Source organism: Eptatretus burgeri, chromosome 18 (assembly GCF_056783735.1).
Source record: "Eptatretus burgeri isolate ZD-2024b chromosome 18, Ebu_testis_v1, whole genome shotgun sequence".
In the NCBI taxonomy this organism is placed as follows: Eukaryota; Metazoa; Chordata; class Myxini; order Myxiniformes; family Myxinidae; genus Eptatretus; species Eptatretus burgeri.
In genome coordinates this window covers 46,482,050-46,508,527 of record NC_140978.1, presented here as the reverse complement: position 1 = coordinate 46,508,527, position 26,478 = coordinate 46,482,050, and the positions used below count along the sequence as shown (strand labels likewise).

General features: G+C 45.8%; 2 protein-coding genes across 7 annotated transcripts in view; one reads left to right on the top strand and one right to left on the bottom strand.

Moving 5' to 3' along the window:
• The window catches only part of SMARCA5 (SNF2 related chromatin remodeling ATPase 5), a 72,985-nt gene extending 48,287 nt beyond the window's left edge, over positions 1-24,698 (bottom strand). The window contains exons 1-5 of one of the 4 annotated variants that reach the window (XM_085864136.1): positions 24,437-24,698; positions 18,194-18,274; positions 17,446-17,612; positions 16,910-17,010; positions 890-990 (exon numbers count right to left, since the gene is read on the bottom strand). In XM_085864136.1, the coding sequence (XP_085720262.1) occupies positions 890-990; positions 16,910-17,010; positions 17,446-17,612; positions 18,194-18,274; positions 24,437-24,493 (507 nt within the window). In that variant the 5' untranslated portion in view covers positions 24,494-24,698. Of the gene's footprint in view, positions 1-889; positions 991-16,909; positions 17,011-17,445; positions 17,613-18,193; positions 18,275-23,886; positions 23,907-24,152; positions 24,344-24,436 lie in introns of those variants that run through there. The other 3 variants (XM_085864137.1, XM_085864135.1, XM_085864138.1) reach the window with 3 other exon arrangements.
• Positions 24,637-26,478, top strand: part of LOC147009040 (ubiquitin carboxyl-terminal hydrolase 38-like) — a 27,858-nt gene continuing 26,016 nt past the window's right edge. For 2 of the 3 annotated variants that reach the window (XM_085864134.1, XM_085864132.1), the window contains exon 1: positions 24,637-24,927. In XM_085864134.1, coding sequence (XP_085720260.1) covers positions 24,905-24,927 — 23 coding nt within the window. In that variant the 5' untranslated portion in view covers positions 24,637-24,904. The remainder of the gene's footprint in view (positions 24,928-26,478) is intronic. The other variant, XM_085864133.1, reaches the window with a different exon arrangement.

Sequence of the window (26,478 nt, the reverse complement as noted above, 5' to 3'; positions counted from 1 at the left end):
GAAATTAAAAATTTACAGCCTATGATTTAGAAGTTGATTTATGATCCTTTGGAAAGAAGTTCAGTGAGTAAATGTGAAGGTGTTGAAAAACAAAGTGGCTAAACGCCATTTACGTGCATTTGTGCAGGGCGATGGCACAGTGATTAAGCCTTTAATACCTAATAGTCACGTGTTGGCTTCGTGTTACAGTGTTACAGTGTTACAGTGTCCGTGCAGTGGAAACGTTAGAAAGTTACAAACGAAACGTGTTAGAACATCTAATGGAAAAGAAAACTTACTTCTGTGGGTGAGTTTTTAGGTGACAAATGAAATTTGATGTTGCGGATCGGGCACCTGAAATGTTTACACCACACGTTTGACGTGCAGCATTCCTTTAATTCAATGCACCTCAAGGAGATAGGGATGGGCCAGGCTTGTGCCCAGGGGACGGCCAGACGGAGGCCCCTGGAGTGATGGAAAGTGAACGCAGCGACGCGCCGCTCCGCTGCATGCTCCCATACCTGACCCGACCCGACCTTCAAAATGTTTACAAGCAAACAAGATCACCCTCAAAATCTCTGCCATACTCCCGATAAAGAAATGAAGCACGCATGCACAGAGAGTAGCCAAGCTGTTACGCAGTGAAGCTCAGTCTCGACAGTGTAATAGTGAGAACGTCCGCTCAAAGCTCAAACCATAACGTGTGTGTGTGTGTGTGTGTGTGTGTGTGTGTGTGTGTGTGTGTGTGTTTATTTTAGTTCCATGAGCCATAACCCATAAAAGCTGCAGATTAAAAAAAAAAAATGGACGAATCTAAATGGGTGTGAACTGAACAGCCGCAATAACAATTCCCTGCGTAGAAATTGAATGTTGTGCAGTTTATCACAATTGCTGTAATAAAGTTATTTACCATCTCATCGGCGAGGATTCCGTTGATACCACTCTCATACAGTGAGATGAGCCAGTTGAGGCCACGAATCTGGTAATCCCTCATGGTTCCACCCTTGATATCTGGCCAAATAACAACATATAGGGAGGGGTAATAGAGGAGCAGAGTGGAGGGGGGTGCAGAAGGGAGTAAGAAGGACATCAATGGTTAAACCAGAGTGGTGTCAAACCCAATGCTCGCCTGTTTATCCATTTATCGTTTTTAAAAGACTAGTCTAATAATACTTTTTATAAAGCATTGCAGTGAAGTCTGATCCAAATAATTTTAAAGCAATATATGTATTTGTATCTTGTAATCAGTAAAAAATAGTGTGGTAGATAAAAACATGAGAAAGGAAATAACTTGCACCAAAAACTTTAACATTTTCACGCTGACACTCACGCCGGGGGTATCGCTATAGCTCTCTGTTCTTCGAACAGGCGAGCTAAAAATAACTCCAAGATTTTCTTGGTAATACTGGGATTGGCAAATTATATAACAAAGCCATCAGTGGAGGAGATGTAACAAAAACAAAAGAAGGTACACACCGAGTACGACTGAGAATGCCGAGGAAACCGAGAAAGCATGATAGGCAGCAGTTGTCACTATCTGATCAGTACTTCAATAAATTTGCCAACTTTGATTTTTCACTTTATTTGTTCAAGGACATCATACTGAATCACTTTCAACTTGTCTTCCAATTTTCAGTGTCATATTTCACCACCTGGGGCGCTTTTTCAAAATGGCTGCCAAAATCACAGAAAAATGTGAAAAACATCATATTGACCACACATATCAACTGATATGAAGATGTTTTCTGGATAGTTTCATCCTAGTGATACTAATTATGAACTCTTGTTGTTTTGCAGGGCTCAAGCTGATGCCGGGCCATGTTGTCCGTTACCATGAAAGCAAACATCTGACCAATTGAAATATGGAACAGTGCATCATTTGTGCAGAAAAACGGAAAGATGAATTTTCATTAGCAAGTGAAATATCTCTAAACAATATTAAATTGTTCAGTGAAAGATGGGCTAGACTTGGTAAAAACATTAACATTCATGATAGAGTAACCATGTTTAACCTGGTGGCATTCGCTGTAACCCCGAGTGAAGTACGTCAGAACATTGAAAATCGTGATCAACTTGGAAGAGAGTCAATAGAGAAGTTTGTTTTGAGTAGAATGGTGGAAAAGACAGTTGGATTTTGGGATCCGCAGAAGAACAACATTGCCTACTTCAGGGATGTTGGACCTGTAGTAAAGGCAAAGGTTAAGGGCCAGTTGATGTCCATCAAACAGGACAGAACCCTGCTTTCTTGACTACTGGTTGTCGCCAAAAGTCGACCTGAGTTCCAAGTGAAAGATGCAATAGGAGAATATGAATTTTACAGTACTCCACCATCCAACTTTCAGCCAGATGGTAGTATGATAATGCTCTCTGGTAAATCCCAGGTAGTGCAATCTGTCATGAATCTGCCTCCACCAGAAGATGTAAATCAGCCTTCAGAAGAAGATGCAAATGGCGACACAGCAACACCGATTCTGATAGTAGACGCAATGTGCATTGTCAACATTGTGACGAAGACAGATGAGTGGTTTACCGCTGCTCATTTTGCAGCCACATTTGTTGAAATCATTGACAGCATGAGTAAACCAGATAAGGAAATTCGAGTAGTCTTTGACCAGTATCTAGCTGGGTCTCTTAAAGAAACAATACGAGACAAGAGGACCAAAAAGAACACATGCATTCATTACCATGTTAATGATTCTACAGAGATCAAGAATGTGAAGTCATTTCTGGCACACATTGATACTAAAGCTGAACTCACCCAATATCTCACGGATAAATTGCTAGATCATTACAAAGGAAGCCCAAAGATGGTTCTGGTGATGCATCACACACTGATGAAATCCAATGGCAACTTGTCTGACATAGTGTCAATGTCAGAAATGACTGCAGGGCATCACAACCTGGAGGAAGGTGACCAGTTGGTCTTGTTAAATGCTATCGATGTCATGCACAAAGACAAGAATGCCAAATTAGATGTATTCTCCGTAGATACAGATGTCCTTGTTTTACTCACAGGGTACCTATCCATTGCTTCCTCCAATGACCTGCTTACTTAGGAAAAAAGGAGAAAGGATACCAATCTGGGAAAGCTACCATAACCTTGGAAGAGAGAGAGAGAGAGCAGATGCCTTGATGGGATGGAATGCCTTCAAAGGGACAGACAACACGGGCACATTTGCTGGAAAGGGAGTCACAAGTCATTTCAAGGCATTTATGAGTAGTGATGGCCCCATATTAGATGCATTTACTGCTTTTGGAAGAAGTACTGAAGGGCCAGAGTGGGTTTTCAAGCAGATGGAACGCTACGTATGTATTTTGTACAAGCCATCTGGAAGTGTATAGAGTGTAAGAGAGTTACGGTGGTCCCTGTTTGCACAGAATGGAAAGGAGGCCGGCAACTCCCTCCCACCCTCGGAACATTAAAACCTCACACAGAACGGGCATTTTTCATGGCGTTGGTTTGGAAGTCATCCTGCAAGCCATGCCCCAACATTCCACCACCAACCAACTATCCTTGGCAACTTCAGGATGGTAATTTGATTCCAGTATTAAGTGAAAATCCACCAGCACCAAAAGCTCTTTTGGAGCTTCGAAACTGCTCCTGCAGCAGTTCCTGCATGACAAACAGATGTGGATGCCGAAAGAATACACTGGTGTGCACCGACGCTTGCGGATGTGGTGATGGGTGTGAAAATTCAGAGGACTATATTGCAGAAATAGAAGAAGAGGAGGAGCTTTTTTAGACCAGTTCATATTTGACAGACCCTATAATATTAATCCGCCATAGACAATACAGAGGTGATGAACTTACGAGATATAATTTGAACTTCAAATGGTATTGCATGGAAAATGTTCATTATACTTCACAAGTATTGGTAACTAAACAAAATTGATGTCAGGATACTTGTCCAAAAAGTGTAACAATAACGTATGGCGGTCTGGGAAAACCAGTCAGAAGTCGCGCTGGACAAGTTCCTCGTTTGAACAAACGGTACAAACACAGATCAATTTATGTTTACTTCCCATTGTTGCCATGCACACTTATTCCAAAAGAGTACGGACCTGCTTGTTCCATACTCTTTTGAATAAGCGTACATGGTAACGATAGGCGGAAAAAACAATAAATTGTTAGGTTGTGTGACCGTTTTAAACAAGGAACTTGTCCATCGCGACTTCCGATGGATTTTCTCAGACCACCACACATATTTCATATGTAAGCCTACAACAGTATTGTCTACGAGTACACAATAATTGATTGAGTTAAGGTGTATCCAAATCACTCAAACCTTAATATGTGAAGTATTGAAGGAAATCATCTTTAACTAGTGAAAACATTAGGGACACTGCATAAAGGTGAACATTTTCAGTTGAATTTGAACCAAATCGGTAATCTTTATAATGAATGATACATTTTATGGGAATTTTTAATTGATTTTGGCCGCCATCTTGGAGAAATGCGCCCCCTTTGAGTAGTTAACTACAATGTTTTTGATACTTAAGCTTACTGTTAAACTTACTTGAAGATCATTTGGCCAAAACATTAGAAAATATCATTCTAAATTGCTGGAATTATTGGTGAAAATTACGTTTTTAACAGCTTTTTTAGGATTTTGGCAGCCATTTTGAAAAAGCGCCCTCACATGGTGAAATACTGAACTGAAAATTAGAAGACAAGTTGAAAGTGATTCATTGTGATGTCCTTGAACAAATAAAAGTGAAAAATCAAAGTTGGCAAAATTCTTGAAGTAGGTGACAACTGCTGCCTGACTATGATGTGAAGTGTGAATGAAATCAACCTCTGGGAAGTGAGGCCTTTGGGGGATGAGAATGTGTTGAGTTTCGCTTTTTTACTGAGTCCTAAGTCGATGGCAATGCAAAGCAACGGTGTACCTGTCACATTTTAGGCCCTCGGAATCCACCAGCTGCTTTCATTTAAACACTTGTAGTCAACTAGGCTCGCAGTAATTTAAATGACACATGAAGTCTGAAGAAGGTGGCACGGATTGTCATCGAGCAATATTAACGATATTGCAGGGTGTGGGGATGGCAAAGGAAGCAGAGGACGTTCCACAGTTACAATATCGTACCGACGGATGTTTTGGTTTTTGGTTACATTGTCGAGGCTCGTGGAAGAGCGAGGGCACTGAACAGAACAGGTCGTAACAAATGAGAACAGGATGCAAGACACGCATGCACGGAGTGTACAAGATGGACACAGCAGGAAACTCCAAGTAGGGAAAACTAGAAAATTGTAAGGAGGAGGAATTGAGGTGGGATAATGATTTGGGTGGGGCTAACGATTTGGGTGGAGATAACGATTTGGGTGGGGATGATGAAAATGAAAGCTATAAAAGTTTTCAAACTCTGGAATGAGACATTTCCATACCAAGGGAAAGAAGGAAGTGAAATATCATGTTACAATTATCTAAATATTTAATTAGTCGCACTCTTCCATGAGCCGAGATTTTGTATTCATGTGCACTACACATTAAAGGAGCCGTGTCCTTGTTCGTGTGTGTGTCGCACTTTTTCCCACCCAGAAATAAATGTCGAGCCAGAAATTTCACTTTATCGAACCACTGAGTTAGCGACTTCAACACTCGGCCATGATAACTTTTACATGATAAACATGGGATTTATTAATTATTATTATTATTATTATTAAAGAGCCCATCGGGAGGAAGAGGAAGAGGAGGAAAAAAAATACATAAATATCTCTAAATAAAGTCAGATGGTTTGAAAGTGGAGAAGAACAGACTCTGTGACGAACAATAATGCAGAACACTGGACATCCGAGGGATATTCGATCTCCAGACACCGTAAACAGAATTAGCGAAGTGATTGCGCTTATCCAGAGGAAATAAACAAGGTGCATGTCACATGACACTGCAGTGTCTCAACGCATTATCATTCGAGTGTTAACGTCCGATCTGATGGCTTTCCCTTACAAAATGGAACTGATGCAGCAAGTTAACCTCAGATGTGGAGCGCAGACATCACAAATTTGCGTGCGATTCAGGACGATTATCGACGAAGCAGGAATCAACAGAAGACATAAATTTCAGTTCCGGATGTCACGTTTACTTGAATGGCGAGGAATGGTGTGCATCCTCCCTTACCCCTCATTCCTGCCCACTTCCCCTGTTTGTCCAAGTCTCCCTCGATTTTGTTCTTCAAACCTGTTGTTGGTTTTCCCCCTCTCTTTGCCGTTTCTTTTGTTCTGTTACAACCTGATGCGTTTGGTGTTCTAGCTCTTCCACGAGCCATGACCTTGTATCCAAGAAAAAAAATGGTATTGTCAAAACAAAACATACTTGTTGGTTTTTGGGACATGGAGAAAGCAGTTCACTTTGTTGAGTTACCTCTCCACAACTCAAAAATAACGATTGTGGTGTCATCTCAGCGGCCATCGGATTTACGGTTCATACTTTTTTGAAGATCAAGATACTGAGGAACAGTTGCCCGTGAATGCGGAATATTACGTACACACACGTTGAAAGCATTTTCTGGAGTCGTGTGAGAAACGTTTGCAGTGCTTGGTTTCAACAGGACGGAGCAACTGCACGTACGACTCACTTGTCCACGCACCGGCTCAACAATCACTTTCCTACCGATATGGACTTCCTTGGCCTCCAAGATCTCTTGACCTCTCACCTTTAGATTTTCTTCTATGGGGATTTGTTAAGGAAAATGTTTTCAAAGAAAACCCAATGAACATTTCTGAACTTGAAGATGCAGCAACGAGGGTTATTTCCAGAATCTCACGTGAAGCAGTTGGGTCTGGAGAAAGAAAGGATTCCACATGTATCCAGAAGTGTGCAGAACGTAGAGGAGGACACTTGGAGCATTTGTTCGAGTCGCTTTCTGAGCTCCTTCCTGTATCATATGGCTTAATGGTTAGAGCGTCCGCTCCGAGTGCAGGAGGTCGGCACTTTGAACCCAGGGCAAATCATACAAAAGACTTCAAAACAGGAACGTGCTGCTTACTCGCTCGACACTGAGCATTTAAAAAGGATCGAGCACAGACAAAAAAACCATAGGTTGGAAACAACAAAGAAAGCAAATAATAATAATTTGCTTTCTTTTCAGAAACTACACACAAATCAGGTGAAACTTGACCACCACCTTTTGAATAACGCTCACAAGGCTGCACCTGGATACAGTGGGGAGAACAAGTATTTGATACACTGCCGATTTTGCAGGTTTTCCCACTTACAAAGCACGTAGAGGTCTGTAATTTTTATCATAGGTACACTTCAACTGTGAAAGACGGAATCTAAAACCAAAATCCTGAAAATCACATTGTATGATTTTAAAATAATTAATTTGCATTTTATTGCATGAAATAAGTATTTGATACATCAGAAAAACAGAACTTAATATTTGGTACAGAAACCTTTGTTTGCAATTACAGAGATCAGACATTTCCTGTAGTTCTTAACCAGGTTTGCACAGACTGCAGCAGGGATTTTGGCCCACTCCTCCATACAGATCTTCTCCAGATCCTTCAGGTTTCGGGGCTGTCACTGGGCAACACAGACTTTCAGCTCCCTCCAAAGATTTTCTATTGGGTTCAGGTCTGGAGACTGGCTAAGCCACTCCAGGACCTTGAGATGCTTCTTACGGAGCCACTCCTTAGTTGCCCTGGTTGTGTGTTTTGGGTCGTTGTCATGCTGGAAGACCCAGCCACGCCCCATCTTCAATGCTCTTGTTGAGGGAAGGAGGTTGTTGGCCAAGATCTCACGATACATGGCCCCATCCATCCTCCCCTCAATAGGGTGCAGTCGACCTGTCCCCTTTGCAGAAAAGCATCCCCAAAGAATGACGTTTCCACCTCCATGCTTCACGGTTGGGATGGTGTTCTTGGGGTTGTACTCATCCTTCTTCTTCCTCCAAACACGGCGAGTGGAGTTTAAACCAAAACCTTATATTTTGGTCTCATCAGACCACATGACCTTCTCCCATTCCTCCTCTGGATCATCCAGATGGTCATTGGCAAACTTCAGATGGGCCTGGACATGCATTGGCTTGAGCAGAGGGACCTTGCGTGCGCTGCAGGATTTTAATCCATGACGGCGTAGTGTGTTACTTATGGTTTTCTTTGATACTGTGGTCCCAGCTCTCTTCAGGTGATTGACCAGGTCCTGCCGTGTAGTTCTGGGCTGATCCCTCACCTTTCTCATGATCATTGAGGCTCCATGAGGTGAGATCTTGCATGGAGCCCCAGACCGAGGGAGATTGACTGTTTTCTTGAACTTCTTCCATTTTATAATAATTGCGCCAACAGTTGTTGCCTTCTCACCAAGCTGCTTGCCTATTGTCCTGCAGCCCATCCCAGCCTTGTGCAAGTCTACAATTTTGTCCCTGATGTCCTTAGACAGCCCTCTGGTCTTGCCCATTGTGGAGAGGTTGGAGTCTGATTGATTGAGTGTGGACAGCTGTCTTTTATGCAGATAACGAGTTCAAACAGGTGCAGTTAATACAGGTAATGAGTGGAGAATGGGAGGGCTTCTTAAAGACAAAACTATCAGGTCTGTGAGAGCCGGAATTCTTCCTGGTTGGTAGGTGATCAAATACTTATTTCATGCAATAAAATGCAAATTAATCATTTAAAAATCATACAATGTGATTTTCAGGATTTTTGTTTTAGATTCCGTCTTTCACAGTTGAAGTGTACCTATGATAAAAATTACAGACCTCCTCGTGCTTTGTAAGTGGGAAAACCTGCAAAATCGGCAGTGTATCAAATACTTGTTCTCCCCACTGTATGTTTGAGGGTAGAGTAGCAGCATTTAAATTGATAATAACAATGGCTCCAGGAGAGAGAGAGAGACAGAGACAGAGACAGAGACAGAGAGACAGAGAGACAGAGAGAGACAGAGAGAGACAGAGAGAGACAGAGAGAGACAGAGAGAGACAGAGAGAGACAGAGAGAGACAGAGAGAGACAGAGAGAGACAGAGAGAGACAGAGAGAGACAGAGAGAGACAGAGAGAGACAGAGAGAGAGAGAGAGAGAGAGAGAGAGAGAGAGAGAGAGAGAGAGAGAGAGAGAGAGAGAGAGAGAGAGAGAGAGAGTCAACTGCGTACGTAATAGATGGATTGAACGTGTCCTGTTATTCGGTCCATAACTTGTCAATCGCGAGTTGTCAGAACAGGGTTGTATTAAAGCCGTACGTCTTGGTACCCGGTCATCACTGCCAACAGTTATAAAGTGACAGTTCTAATTATTATTATTTTTTTCTGCATGCTCTTTCGCAGGTTTATTCACTTTTTAATTAATTTCCATGGCAACCGTTGGTCTGAGTGACACAAATTTTTCACCATCGTATGCGTCTACTCATCAAAAAATTTTTTTAATGATAATTATGACATCATTGGTCACTTGATGCAGTCAGCATTTTGGAAAAAGGGGGAAAAAAAACTTTGGACCTCTATATTTCCGAAACCACTCCATGGAAATTATAGCTCGTTGTCAAGCGCTCCGCACGGGGTACAAAGGTTGTCAACCACGACGTTATCAGTGCCTTCATTATGACATCATAATTCAATAAGTACAACACCTTGTCGGATCATTATGAAAATTCTTGAGGGAGATCTACGCAGCAACATGAAGGGGGGAAAATAAAATTTATGACATCATAGGTCACGTTGTTCGGCAGCCATATTGGATTGAAAGTTAAAAAAAAAAGAAATAATATTCTCCACAACGGCTGACCAGATCAATGCGAAGCTTCATACGCATGGTGTGCTCACATTGGAGAGTATAGGGTGTAAATGTTCACTTCATAGGTCACAGAGTTTGGTGGCCATATTGGATTTACCCTCAAACCTTGAAAAAAAAAATCTTCTTCTTCAGATCGAGGGGAAATTTCACACACGTTCCCCTCGGCTTGGGGATTCCAGGGTGTTCACGAATAATTCATCGGTCACATGGTTTGGCAGCCATTTTGAATTGAGGAGAATATTAAAAAATTATTTATCTTAAACCGCTTAAGCGATTTAAGTCAAACTATACAAGTATGTTCTATTCGTCAAGGAGAATCGACGTTTCAAATTTCAACGTGATCAGTTGCACGGTCTGGCAGTCAGCATCTATTTATTATCCGAAGAAGAAGAAACCTTAAAATTACATCTTCTCCAGCCTTGTGACGATATGTCTCTTAATTATGTACCTTAATTATGTATCAGTACCCAGCGATTTTGCACCTGAACAATACAGAAATAAAAAGAAATGATCAAACACCAAGACCTCAAGAATGAAGTGAAAAGATCCTGGAATCTGAAGAGATCTGAAATTGTACTAGTGATTATTATTGGAGCAACAGGAATGATGAAGAAGAACCTTACAGAGATCTTAAAAACCATCCCCGGTAATATCAATTCAAACAAAGTACAGTTGGAAGCCGTCCGGGGCTTGGTGATGATCCCGAAAAGAACCCTCAGAACAATAAAACCTCACAGCTTGGACCCATGAATGGTGACGCCACCCTCTTACTGGAACCGAGATGAATACTTCGAGACCTGGGAGGACTTGTTCCACCTCCTGAAACCCACATACGGAGATAACAACCAATCGGCATCCCTTTGCGTCGCACAGAATAATCCAGCTCTCTTTTGGACGACGTCATCCTCCACGTCCATCACATCGCTGTGCACACAATGTGTGGCCTGTTGAAGTGCAGAAAATAATTTCTGCATGGAGGATGAACGACGCACAATTCCTTTACAGATCAAAGTTGGAAACGCAACGGAAGGGATGAGATCTTTCTCGATGAAACATGAAACGCATGGCAGCAAGAGACGGGACATCAGTGATGAGTCCATTTGTGAAAGAACAAGTTACTGTTCCACCAATCTGACGTACTGTTAAACGACGTTGTCGCTCGCAAGGCTCAACCCAAATCGCCAAAGGATGAAGAGTTGTTTCAAGCAGAATTGTCACATCAAGCCCTGCAATAGATTCCAACTTCGATGAACAGACTGTTACGTGCATCAGAACATGGATGGGCCCCGGTGAGGGACAAGTACTGTTATAATGGAACTCACTCTTAGTTTATGTGCTGTCGGCTCCACCCGAGGGGATGGAGCTTCGTAGCAATGTGTGTGAGGCCGCACCAGCAATGTGTCGGACACGAAGAATAAGTCGGTATAAAGAAGCGCCTTGGCAATATAACTGCAATCAAAGGGTGGAGGAGCTCCTTGTGAGCCAACGGCCGTCCATATCTCATGCCCAACTGTGTCTGCGGACGTCCTCCTGCAGTTGGGTTACTTCTTATTTGAAGGTTGGTGGCAGGATTTGCACTCCGGCCACTGGAAAACCCTTCATTCCACAAAACACATCTTCTTCTTCTTTCGGCTGCTCCCATTAGGGGTCGCCACAGCGGATCATCCGTATGATCCGCATAGTGATTTGGCACATGTTTTACACCGGATGCCCTTCCTGACGCAACCCTGGTCGCCTCTTACGACACAAGGATAAGGTACACCTATTTTAACCAGGGTATACACCGGCCCAGTATACTGGTACTCATTTCGCCGACCTCGGAAGGATGACAGGCTGAGTCAACCCCCTGGTGTATTAATTCAGTGGCCCAACAGGGCTTGAACTCAGGACCTCTTGGATCCCAAGCCGCTGCCCTAACCACTGCGCCAACACCAGGCTTCTTCTTCTTCTTCTTTCGGCTGCTCCCGTTAGGGGTCGCCACAGCGGATCATCCGTATGATCCGCATAGTGATTTGGCACGTTTTACGCCGGATGCCCTTCCTGACGCAACCCTGGTCGCCTCTTACGACACAGGGATATGGTATACCTATTTTAACCGGGGTATACACCGGCCCAGTATACTGGTACTCATTTCGCCGACCTCGGAAGGATGACAGGCTGAGTCAACCCCTGGTGTATTAATTCAGTGGCCCAACGGGGCTTGAACTCAGGACCTTTTGGATCCCAAGCCACTGCCCTAACCACTGCGCCAACACCAGGCTATCATTCCACAAAACATATCAAAAGCAAAAACAAAATCTGAAAACCCACTCCGTGGGAGCACCTCTTGTGCAGCTTCCCTTCGCCGGACAGCTCACCAGATGAAGGGATTGGGGCAAAGCCTTCGGGGCCCCCAATGTTTCATGAAAGGAGAAAAAACATCTTTCTTGATCAAAAAAAACAATCTGACGCGGGGTAACCTTCCCGGGTCAGATTGCGGTCATGTGTGTCGGGGTGGTGCTGAAGTGTTGTCCACCAGACGGCGGTCTCCTTGGGTTAACCTGAGGCGGTCCCTTCGGGTGAGTGCCTGGAATGCCCTATCCCAAAGAGAGGATGATCACTTGTCTCTGTTATCAACTGAGCTCAAGCGTTTGAACAACGGTATTGCAGCACTCTCTGAGGTTCGGAGACAGGATTGCGGCGAGATCATGGGGGGTGGTTACACCTACAATTGGTTTGGTCGCTCTGATGGTTACCATGCCCAAGGAGTTGCTGTAGCTGTGTCCAATAAGCTGACTCCAATTATAATTGAGGTAACACCGGTCAACGAGCGTATTATGAGACTAAGGATTCGTCACTCCTTGGGTGTCGTTTCCCTGATCTCTGTATATGTTCCGACTGAGGCGAGTGATCTCACCGTGAGGAACGCATTCTACGCTATGCTCGAGTCTGTGGTTGATCAGTGCCCCAGGCGAGATACACTTCTCGTCTTGGGGGATTTCAATGCATCAAATGGAACTGATAGGGATAGTTTTGAGATGTGTGTTGGTCCCCATGGGTCAGGAACTGTGAACCTGAATAGCACCAAGTTCCTTGACTTTTCAATAAGTCATGGACTTAGGGTGGCTGGTTCATGGTTTCAGCGCCCACAAGCTCAACGCTGGACTTGGTATTCCAATGCTGGTCATGTGGCAAAGTAGATTGACCATGTGCTCGTTGATGATCCCTCGAGGATGATCCAGTACTGCAGGGTCCACTGGAGGGCTCAGTTCCTCAATACTGACCACCAGCTTGTGGTAGCAACTCTGAAGTTGCAGCTTAAATTTGGGAGAATGGTACCATCCCAGCTTGGCCTGGATGTTGGCAAGCTCAAGAATGAGAGGGTAGTTGAGGAGTTTGCGAATAGGATGTTGGTATTTTGGGGCGGGGGGAGGGGTCTGGGTGCTTTGCGGGATGCTGAAGAGATGTGGAGTGTCTTCAAGACCACCATCCTTGATGTTACCAGTGGATGTCTTGGAACTCACCATAGGGCGAAGAAGAATTTCGTCTCTCAAGGGACACTGGATACCATTGACCAGAGTCACAGGGCCAGGCTGAATGGCAGAGCTGAGCTGTTCAGGGAGCTGAGGCGTAAAACTGTACGTGCGTTAAGGGTGGACAAGGAGGCTTATGTGCGAGGATTCTGTGAGGGGGTAGAGCATCACCTGTGGTCAAGTGATTCTCGTCCTGCTTACAGGAGAATTCATGCATTGTGTTCCTCCAAGCCCATCCCTCGGTGTACAGCAGTTAGAGCAGAGGTTGGGAGGGTCTTGACAGAGGAGTCTGAAGTGAAGGCCCGCTGGGCCGGTTACTTTGAGTGGTAGTACCAGGCTGATCCTCCAGCTGTTGAGTTGGACGTCAGAGGTGTTACAACCCCTATTGCTGACCCTCCAATCAACTTTGGTCGACCTCGTTTGTGGAAACACAGGCTGCGGTGAACCGATTAAAATGGGGTGAAGCTCCAGGGATCTGTGGCATCCATGCTGAATTTCTCAAGGCTGGTGGAAATGCTGCACTCGTGTCATTGCATGCAGTTTTGTGCTCTGCCTGGAACACAGGCATCATCCCAACTGACTGGAAGAGGAGCCTTGTTGTCCCTCTCTGGAAAGGGAAGGGTGATCGCCAAGACTGCAACAACTACCGAGGGGTGACGCTACTCTCAGTGCCAGGCAAGGTCTTTGCTCGGATAATTATTGATCGGGTTCGCCATCATCTGCTTGAGAACCAGCGTCCAGAGCAGTCAGGCTTTACACCAAAGAGGTCAACAATTGACCGAATCCTTGCTCTTCGGGTCCTCACCGAACGCAGACGAGAGTTTCGGCAGGGGCTGCTTGCAGCCTATGTTGATCTCTGTAAAGCGTTCGATTCAGTGAATCGGGATGCCCTCTGGAGGATTCTTGGTCTTCGTGGGGTGCCACCAAAACTGATTAATCTGATGTCTGAACTCTACTCTGGTACTGAGAGTGCTGTGAGATGTGGTGGTACCATCTCCAATATATTTACAGTTGTTACTGGAGTTCTTCAGGGGTGTGTACTGGCCCCCACACTTTTCAGTGCTTGTATGGACTGGATTCTCGGGAGGATGTCGGAGAGATCAAGCTGCGGTGCATCATTTGGGAATATCAAGATCTCTGACCTTGATTTCGCAGATGATGCAGTCATCTTTGCAGAGACTCGAGATATTCTTTTGGGGGCCCTCGATGTGCTGAATGAGGAGTCGGAGCCGCTGGGATTGCGGGTTTCCCGAGTCAAAACTAAGATCCAGGCTTTCAATAACATCTTGGATACTGCTATGTTGTCTGTTCCTGTTTCTGGTGAGGATGTTGAGGTCACAGAAAGATTCACTTTTTTTTGTTTGTTTACCTTGTCAAGCCTCATATGAGAGCTAACACACAACACACAGCAAGGGGGGCATGAGACAAGAGGGGAGTGGGCAGGACAAAACAGTGGGGGACAGAGACATTAAGAGATCTGTGGAAGGGAGAGGGATGGGGCGGGGATTACGGGGTATACAAGATGGACATTACAGGGACTTTCAGGAAGGAAAGCAGGGAATTTGAAGGAGTTGGGTTTGAGGTGGATTAACAGGGGAAGAAAAGATCGAGGATTTGGATGGGAGACGATAAGAGGTGGTGGTGAACAGCTGTTTTGAAGGCCTGGAGTGTTACCTTGGCAGTGATATTCATGTCTCTGCAAGCTGTGAGCCAGAGGTCAATAGACGTCTGGGCCACGCCTGGGGAGTCATGGATTCACTGGATCATGGGGTGTGGTGCTGCCGGTACCTGTGCAGGACGACGAAAGTCCGAGTCTTCAGGTCGTTGGTGCTTCCAGTCTTGCTCTATGGGTGCGAGACTTGGACTCTGACCAAGGATCTGAGACGGAGACTTAATTCCTTTGGTACCAGGTCTCTTCGGAGAATCCTTCGCTGTCACTGGTCGGACTGTGTATCCAACGAGCAGTTGCTGAGAGACTCAAATGAGATTTGTTACCTGCATAGCCTGTGAGCGTCAGCTGCAGCTGCATGGGCGCATGGCTCATTTTCCTGACGCTGATGCTGTTCACCAGATTCTCTCAGTGAAGGAGCCTCGTGAGTGGACGAGGACATCTGCATTGGGGATGGCCAGACGGAGGCCCCTGGAGTACTGGTGGAAAGTGGACGAGGCGACGCGCTGCTCCGGCGCATGCTCCCATACCTGAGCTGACCTTTCGGCTCTGACATGCAATGTCAACTGTGGGACCTGATAGCAAAAGGTGTGTATTTTTCAAATCATGTCCAATCAATTAAATTGGCCAAAGGTGGACTCCAATGAAGTTGTAGAGACATCTCAAGGATGGTCAAAGGAAATTGGATGCACCTGAGCTCAATTTTGAGTGTCATAGCAAAGGGGTTGAATACTTTTTGATTCAAGACATTTCACCTTTTCATAATATGTATAGATCGGGAACAAAAAAAAGTTTAAATCTAATGCATTTCAAATTCAGGCTGAAACAAAACAAAATGTGAAAAGCCACGGGCTGTGAATACTTTCTGAAGGCACTGTACGTGCTTAACAAAATGACTAACGAAGCAGTGTCTTAATTGGGACAAAAACACCACTAAATGTGAAACCAGAAGGGCACTTGTTTGAAAGCATACCTCCACCAGGCTGATTCGTTTTTGTTTTCTATCCCACTGATACGCTGGATCTGAATTTGGACCTGAACTAAAACTTAATCGGCTTGTTCTTGTCACCTAACCAACTCATCCACCAAGTTTCGTCCGAATCCGTCCGTAACGTTTTGAAATATCCTTCTGTATATCGATTCAGCCCTGTCGCTCAATGGTGAAGAAGCATTTTAAAAATTATCGGATCTGGATTCAGATCGTCACCAAAGTCGAATCAATTCTTCCTTGTCACATTCCCAATCTCGCCACAAAATTTCGTCCGAATCCGTCCACAACTTTTTGAGATATTTTGTTCACAAACAAACAGAGAGACAGACAGAGAGGGGTGAAAACATCACCTCCATGCACCTTCGGTGGCAGAGGTAATGAAAACCTGGCACAATGGTTTTTCTGATTCAGGGCACCCTAAAGATTTATATGGTGCCAACAATTCACAAAAAAGGTACATATTCGGTGACATATGACTTGACTACACTCATGCTTCAACCATCCTGTATTATCACCAGGATCACAGCGTCCGTGCTTTCCTAAAGATGAAGTGTTCTGCGTTTTCTTGTTCGGCCTCTTTGTGGGATTTGCGTCCTTGTGTGTGAATTTATTTGTTCTGCTGCACCTTGTTCGTTCATTGCCATTTTGTATTGTTAAACCCCTTGCAATTTGCAGAGTGGGGGAGACTCTCGACTTCCAGCCATCGGGCCAATTAGAAGTCAGGAGACGTTGGAAAAGAGTGGGCTTCTATTTGCCACGTGCTTCAAATTTGGCCAATCCTGGCACGGTTATCCGTGGCCACACCCCACAGGTATGGGGCCCACGAGATCGCTTTGTGCGTGGATTTTGACACACCACGTGCACACGACAATACATTTCACTTCAAAGCAAAAGAAAACAAGTCGGAGATATGAGAATGAAAGTTATTCTTTAAAAAAAAAAGTAAAACACGAAGAATGGAAATCCCTCCACATGTGGGAAAGAGGAAAGGATCTCGTGAATGGATGACCAATAGACCAGATCCTACTCTTACAGGAGGGAGATTCTTCAAAGCGTGTGCAGATAGCAGCTGCTCTCTTGCTCTCCGACAATAACTCCTCGTCTTCCTCTTGCTCTGTGTGTCGATGGCGAAAGCTGAAGAAGAGGCGATATGGGAAGAAAAAGAATGGGAATAAACAGATGAAAAGCAATTTAACAAAACCAGGGCAGACTGGGGGATGGGGCTAAAGGGAGTGGTCGGGGTAACAACAACGGCTGGCTTGGAGGAAAAGGGGAACAAAGCGAAGTAAACTGAGAAAAAGGGGGTGGCTGCAAAAGTAGGTGAGCCACGGGAGAAAGAAGAGTTCAGAATGAGATATTTATCTCAAGGGTGGGATAAAGGGGGAAAGAAAGAAAATAACATCATAAAGAGTGATTAAACTTCAGGTTCACAAATATCTTGACGAGAATTACCTTGAAAGAGGAGTCAAACGGGTCATTTTAAACGAGATAACTCAATTTCAGCATGACAAGGAGAAAATCACCTAAAAAGTTTCATAAACGCGCACAGTGCAACCTCGGCTCACTCACTCTCCTACGGACAGCAGGCTTTGCTTCTCATCGATGCGAGCACGTGGACGACCAGGCTTCAGTTTGAGCGGTGAGGTCGGGGACTTCTGCGAAGCAGGCTGGATGAAGTGCGCGAACAGTTCCGTTTGTCTCAGCAAGTATTCAAAACGATTTGCTCGATCTGATTTCTGTGCCACAAACGATCGATGCTGTAATACCACCCAAAAAAATACCACCCAATATTCACCCAAAAGCCCCCCTCCACTCCCAGCACATAATCTCCTCCTTGTTCAATATTCACCTAAAAACCTCCCTCACCCTCCCCAAAACACAACCCCCTCCTTGTTCAATATTCACCCAAAAGCCCCCCTCCATACCCCAGCACACAACCCCCTCCTTGCTCAATATTCACCCAAAAGCCCCCATCACTCTGCCCAGCACACAATCCCCTCTTTTCACATGAGGCTTGTTTGCATCAAATTACATCCAACAACTTCCTTTACTCAACATCTCGCTGCACTTGCATCATATCTCCTCCTCACCATCACCATTCCCACTCATCATCACAATCACCATTCCTACTCACCATCACCATCCCATCCTCACAATCACCATGCCCACTCATCATCACCACACCCTCGGCACAATCACCAGCCCCCCTCACCATCACCATCCCATCCTCAATCACCATCCCCCCCTCACCATCCCCTTGTCACAATTACCATCCCCCCTCACCATCAGCATCCCCCCCTCACCATCCCCTCCTCACCATTTTCTTCTCATACTCCGGATCACTGCTCTGGAGTACAGGCTTTGGTGGAGGTTGAAGTGAAAAATCCGCGTCCATTCCCTACCGAGGAGAGTGCACACGACACGGGTAAATACCGCACTCACAAACACTCCATTACACGACACGGGTAAATACCGCACTCACAAACACTCCATGACACGACAAGGGTAAATACCGCACTCACAAACACTCCATTACACGACACGGGTAAATACCGCACTCACAAACACTCCATTACACGACACGGGTAAATACCGCACTCACAAACACCAAAACAGCCCATAACACGACACGGGTAAATACCGCACTCACAAACACTCCATTACACGACACGGGTAAATACCGCACTCACAAACACTCCATTACACGACACGGGTAAATACCGCACTCACAAACACTCCATTACACGACAAGGGTAAATACCGCACTCACAAACACTCCATAACACGACACGGGTAAATACCGCACTCACAAACACCGACACACTCCATTACATGACACGGGTAAATACCGCACTCACAAACACCGACACACTCCATTACATAACACGGGTAAATACCACACTCACGAACACCAAAACACTCCATTACACGACACGGGTAAATACCGCACTCACAAACACTCCATTACACGACACGGGTAAATACCGCACTCACAAACACTCCATTACACGACAAGGGTAAATACCGCACTCACAAACACTCCATTACACGACACGGGTAAATACCGCACTCATAAACACCGACACACTCCATTACATGACACGGGTAAATACCGCACTCACAAACACCGACACACTCCATTACATAACACGGGTAAATACCACACTCACAAACACCAAAACACTCCATTACACGACACGGGTAAATACCGCACTCACAAACACCGACATACTCCATTACATGACACGGGTAAATACCGCACTCACAAACACCGACACACTCCATGACATAACACGGGTAAATACCACACTCACAAACACCAAAACACTCCATTACACGACACGGGTAAATACCACACTCACAAACACCAAAAGACTCCATTACACGACACGGGTAAATACCACACTCACAAACACCAAAACACTCCATTACACGACACGGGTAAATACCACACTCACAAACACCGACACACTCCATTACACGACACGGGTAAATACCGCACTCACAAACACCAAAACACTCCATTACACGATACGGGTAAATACCGCACTCACAAACACCGACACACTCCATTACATGACACGGGTAAATACCGCACTCACAAACACCGACACACTCCATTACATAACACGGGTAAATACCACACTCACAAACACCAAAACACTCCATTACACGACACGGGTAAATACCACACTCACAAACACCAAAATACTCCATTACACGACACGGGTAAATACCGCACTCACAAACACCAAAATACTCCATTACACGACACGGGGAAATACCGCACTCACAAACACTAAAATACTCCATGACACGACCCGGGTAAATACCGCACTCACAAACACCAAAACACTCCATTACACGACATGGGTAAATACCACACTCACAAACACCGACACACTCTATTACACGACACGGGTAAATACCGCAATCACAAACACCAAAATACTCCATTACACGACACGGGTAAATACCACACTCACAAACACCGAAACACTCCATTACACGACACGGGTAAATACCGCACTCACAAACACCGACACACTCCATTACACGACACGGGTAAATACCGCACTCACAAACACCGACACACTCCATTACACGACACGGGTAAATACCGCACTCACAAACACCAAAATACTCCATTACACGACACGGGTAAATACCACACTCACAAACACCGACACACTCCATTACACGACACGGGTAAATACCGCACTCACAAACACCGACACACTCCATTACACGACACGGGTAAATACCGCACTCACAAACACCAAAATACTCCATTACACGACACGGGTAAATACCGCACTCACAAACACCGACACACTCCATTACACGACACGGGTAAATACCGCACTCACAAACACCGACACACTCTATTACACGACACGGGTAAATACCGCACTCACAAACACCGACACACTCCATTACACGACACGGGTAAATACCGCACTCACAAACACCAAAACACTCCATTACACGACACGGGTAAATACCGCACTCACAAACACCAACACACTCTATTACACGACACGGGTAAATACCGCACTCACAAACACCGACACACTCCATTACACGACACGGGTAAATACCGCACTCACAAACACCAAAACACTCCATTACACGACACGGGTAAATACCACACTCACAAACACCAAAATACTCCATTACACGACACGGGTAAATACCACACTCACAAACACCGACACACTCTATTACACGACACGGGTAAATACCGCACTCACAAACACCGACACACTCCATTACACGACACGGGTAAATACCGCACTCACAAACACCGACACACTCTATTACACGACACGGGTAAATACCGCACTCACAAACACCAAAATACTCTATTACACGACACGGGTAAATACCACACTCACAAACACCGACACACTCCATTACACGACACGGGTAAATACCGCACTCACAAACACCGACACACTCCATTACACGACACGGGTAAATACCGCACTCACAAACACCAAAACACTCCATTACACGACACGGGTAAATACCGCACTCACAAACACCAAAACACTCCATTACACGACACGGGTAAATACCGCACTCACAAACACCGACTCACTCCATTACACGACACGGGTAAATACCGCACTCACAAACACCGACACACTCTATTACACGACACGGGTAAATACCACACTCACAAACACCAAAACACTCCATTACACGACACGGGTAAATACCGCACTCACAAACACCAAAACACTCCATTACACGACACGGGTAAATACCACACTCACAAACACTAAAACACTCCATTACACGACACGGGTAAATTCCGCACTCACAAACACTAAAACACTCCATGACACGACACGGGTAAATACCGCACTCACAAACACTCCATTACACAACAAGGGTAAATACTGCACTCACAAACACTCCATTACACGACACGGGTAAATACCGCACTCACAAACACCGATACACTCCATTACATGACACGGGTAAATACCGCACTCACAAACACCGACACACTCTATTACACGACACGGGTAAATACCGCACTCACAAACACCGACACACTCCATTACACGACACGGGTAAATACCGCACTCACAAAGACTGATACACTCCATTACATGACACGGGTAAATACCGCACTCACAAACACCGACACACTCTATTACACGACACGGGTAAATACCACACTCACAAACACCGACACACTCCATTACACGACACGGGTAAATACCGCACTCACAAACACCGACACACTCCATTACACGACACGGGTAAATACCGCACTCACAAACACCAAAACACTCCATTACACGACACGGGTAAATACCGCACTCACAAACACCGACTCACTCCATTACACGACACGGGTAAATACCGCACTCACAAACACCGACACACTCTATTACACGACACGGGTAAATACCACACTCACAAACACCAAAACACTCCATTACACGACACGGGTAAATACCGCACTCACAAACACCAAAACACTCCATTACACGACACGGGTAAATACCACACTCACAAACACCAAAACACTCCATTACACGACACGGGTAAATTCCGCACTCACAAACACTAAAACACTCCATGACACGACACGGGTAAATACCGCACTCACAAACACTCCATTACACAACAAGGGTAAATACCGCACTCACAAACACTCCATTACACGACACGGGTAAATACCGCACTCACAAACACCGATACACTCCATTACATGACACGGGTAAATACCGCACTCACAAACACCGACACACTCTATTACACGACACGGGTAAATACCACACTCACAAACACCAAAACACTCCATTACACGACACGGGTAAATACCGCACTCACAAACACCAAAACACTCCATTACACGACACGGGTAAATACCGCACTCACAAACACCGACACACTCTATTACACGACACGGGTAAATACCGCACTCACAAACACCGACACACTCCATTACACGACACGGGTAAATACCACACTCACAAACACCGACACACTCCATTACACGACACGGGTAAATACCGCACTCACAAACACCGATACACTCCATTACACGACACGGGTAAATACCGCACTCACAAACACCGACACACTCTATTACACGACACGGGTAAATACCACACTCACAAACACCAAAACACTCCATTACACGACACGGGTAAATACCGCACTCACAAACACCAAAACACTCCATTACACGACACGGGTAAATACCACACTCACAAACACCAAAACACTCCATTACACGACACGGGTAAATTCCGCACTCACAAACACTAAAACACTCCATGACACGACACGGGTAAATACCGCACTCACAAACACTCCATTACACAACAAGGGTAAATACCGCACTCACAAACACTCCATTACACGACACGGGTAAATACCGCACTCACAAACACCGATACACTCCATTACATGACACGGGTAAATACCGCACTCACAAACACCGACACACTCTATTACACGACACGGGTAAATACCACACTCACAAACACCAAAACACTCCATTACACGACACGGGTAAATACCGCACTCACAAACACCAAAACACTCCATTACACGACACGGGTAAATACCGCACTCACAAACACCGACACACTCTATTACACGACACCGGTAAATACCGCACTCACAAACACCGACTCACTCTATTACACGACACGGGTAAATACCACACTCACAAACACCAAAACACTCCATTACACGACACGGGTAAATACCGCACTCACAAACACCGACACACTCTATTACACGACACGGGTAAATACCACACTCACAAACACCAAAACACTCCATTACACGACACGGGTAAATACCACACTCACAAACACCAAAACACTCCATTACACGACACGGGTAAATACCGCACTCACAAACACCGACACACTCTATTACACGACACCGGTAAATACCGCACTCACAAACACCGACTCACTCTATTACACGACACGGGTAAATACCACACTCACAAACACCAAAACACTCCATTACACGACACGGGTAAATACCGCACTCACAAACACCAAAACACTCCATTACACGACACGGGTAAATACCGCACTCACAAACACCGACACACTCTATTACACGACACCGGTAAATACCGCACTCACAAACACCGACACACTCCATTACACGACACGGGTAAATACCGCACTCACAAACACCGACACACTCTATTACACGACACCGGTAAATACCGCACTCACAAACACCGACTCACTCTATTACACGACACGGGTAAATACCGCACTCACAAACACCAAAACACTCCATTACACGACACGGGTAAATACCGCACTCACAAACACCGACACACTCCATTACACGACACGGGTAAATACCGCACTCACAAACACCGACACACTCCATTACACGACACGGGTAAATACCGCACTCACAAACACCGACACACTCCATTACACGACACGGGGAAATACCGCACTCACAAACACTCCATTACACGACACGGGTAAATACCACACTCACAAACACCGACACACTCCATTTAAAGGGAAAGTTCGACGAACGGATCCCGAAGATTTTGGCGCCAAACCTGAGGGATAAAAACAAACAAAAAGGCGCGAAGCAGATCACGAAACTTGGTGATTATTCGTGACGAGAATTTCAGTTCTCTTCCCACAGAATTTTTGTTCCGCCTCACAAGGAAACAATAACAGACACTTGACAACACATTTTATTATTTATGATAATGATAATAATAATATAAACAATACCGAGTTCAGATTACCCACACACGGTACTGGAATTTCATAATAAGAGGGCTCACGGCGAATCTCGTCCATGACGTCTCGTCCACAACTGTTAATAACTGTAACGTTGATCGACGTCATCGGGTTAAAACGGGACGAGAAACAAGGAAAAAGCGGGAAAAACGTCGAGCCGAAGAACGAAGGCCTGACCGGTGCGGCCTAGTCGGTGGGGGCGCTGGAGGCGTGCCCTTCCCCGGATCACGCCGCTATCCCAGGACCCACAAGGACCGAGGGACGATGGCCGCCACACGGGGCGTTCGGCTCACCTCGTCACGGTGTCGGCGCTTGTCGGGGAAACCGGCATCGCTCTCCCCGTCGGACATGGCGATCCCGCTTGGCACCTGCTGGACCGAGCCCAGAAAATGGAGCTCGGGGAGTGTTCGAGCGGCCGGAACTCCAGCCTGACGGAGCGGGCAGCGCTTGAGACGGGGTCGGGAGGACCGTGAGACCGCCAGGGGGGAGTGAAGAGCGCGGGCGGTGATCGAGTCTGTGAAAGGGCCCCGGGTCGGCGGGCCGGGTGTCCACGCGACGACGGATCGCTCGGGTCAGGCCCGTTACCCGTGGCCCGTCCTCCGGGTTTCCTTGATCGTGACGCGAATTCCCCGAGTTGGTGATCGAAGGTTAAATTAAACCCTTTTAATCATCGTCGATGTTCCGGAGGGTTCACGGAGGTCTGGGGACGAGGACACGGCCGGGCCCGGGAATGGGACTTCCGTGAGGAGGTGGTTCAAACAATGCTCGGCCTGTGTACCTTCAAGTAAGTGTGTGTGTGTCTGTACGTGTGTGTAAGTGTGTGTGTGTGTGTGTGTGTGTGTGTGTGTGTGTGTGTGTGTGTGTGTGTGTGTGTGTGTGTGTGTGTGTATGTGTATGTGTATGTGTATGTGTATGTGTGTGTGTGTGTCTGTTCGTGCGTGTGTGTCTGTACGTGTGTGTGTCTGTACGTGTGTGTGTGTCTGTACGTGTGTGTGCCTGTACGTGTGTGTCTGTACGTGTGTGTCGTGTCTGTACGTGCGTGTGTGTGTGTCTGTACGTGTGTGTGTGTGTGTCTGTACGTGTGTGTGTGTGTCTGTACGTGTGTGTGTGTGTGTGTGTGTCTGTACGTGTGTGTGTGTGTGTCTGTACGTGTGTGTGTGTGTGTGTCTGTACGTGTGTGTGCGTGTGTGTCTGTACGTGTGTGTGTGTGTGTGTCTGTCTGTACGTGTGTGTGTGTGTCTGTGTCTGTCTGTACGTGTGTGTGTCTGTGTCTGTCTGTACATGTGTGTGTGTGTGTGTGTGTCTGTACGTGTGTGTGTGTGTGTGTGTGTGTCTGTACGTGTGTGTGTGTGTCTGTACGTGTGTGTGTGTGTCTGTACGTGTGTGTGTGTGTCTGTACGTGTGTGTGTGTGTGTGTGTGTGTCTGTGTGTGTGTGTGTGTGTGTGTGTCTGTACGTGTGTGTGTGTGTGCGTGTGTGTCTGTACGTGTGTGAGTGTGAGCGTGTCTGTACGTGTGTGAGTGTGAGCGTGTCTGTACGTGTGTGAGTGTGAGCGTGTCTGTACGTGTGTGTGTGAGCGTGTCTGTACGTGTGAGTGTGAGCGTGTCTGTACGTGTGAGTGTGAGCGTGTCTGTACGTGTGAGTGTGAGCGTGTCTGTACGTGTGAGTGTGAGCGTGTCTGTACGTGTGTGTGTGTGAGCGTGTCTGTACGTGTGAGTGTGAGCGTGTCTGTACGTGTGTGAGCGTGTCTGTACGTGTGTGTGTGTGTCTGTGTGTGTGTGTCTGTACGTGTGAGTGTGTGTGTCTGTACGTGTGAGTGTGTGTCTGTACGTGTGTGTGTGTGTCTGTACGTGTCTGTACGTGTGTGTGTGTGTGTGTGTGTGAGAGTATTTGTGCCTGTATATTATTGTGTGTGTGTCTGTGCCTTTTTGTCTGTGTGTGAGTTTCTCTTTCGATACGCTGTGATCAATGATCAGCGATTTGAAAATGACCAGATACCTTTTTTTAAAAAATAAGACGACGTGTCCTGATGCTCCCCGGATCAGCAACAACGGTCACTCAACCCCCCCTTGACCACCCTCGACCCTGATTATTTATTTATTCCATGAACAAACTTTGGTACATCACGGGTGATGAAGGTTGTGCTCAAGTTTCATCGAAATTGTGTGGTTTTGGAAAAGAGAGCAAAGAGCTATTTTGGGGGGGGGGGATCAAAAAAACCCCCATAGACCCCTTTGAAAAAAAACCTTGAAGACACTGACTGAAGTGTTTATGGACTCACTCACTCACTCACGGACGAACGCTGCTCAATCGATTAAGCTCACGGGACTAAAGTC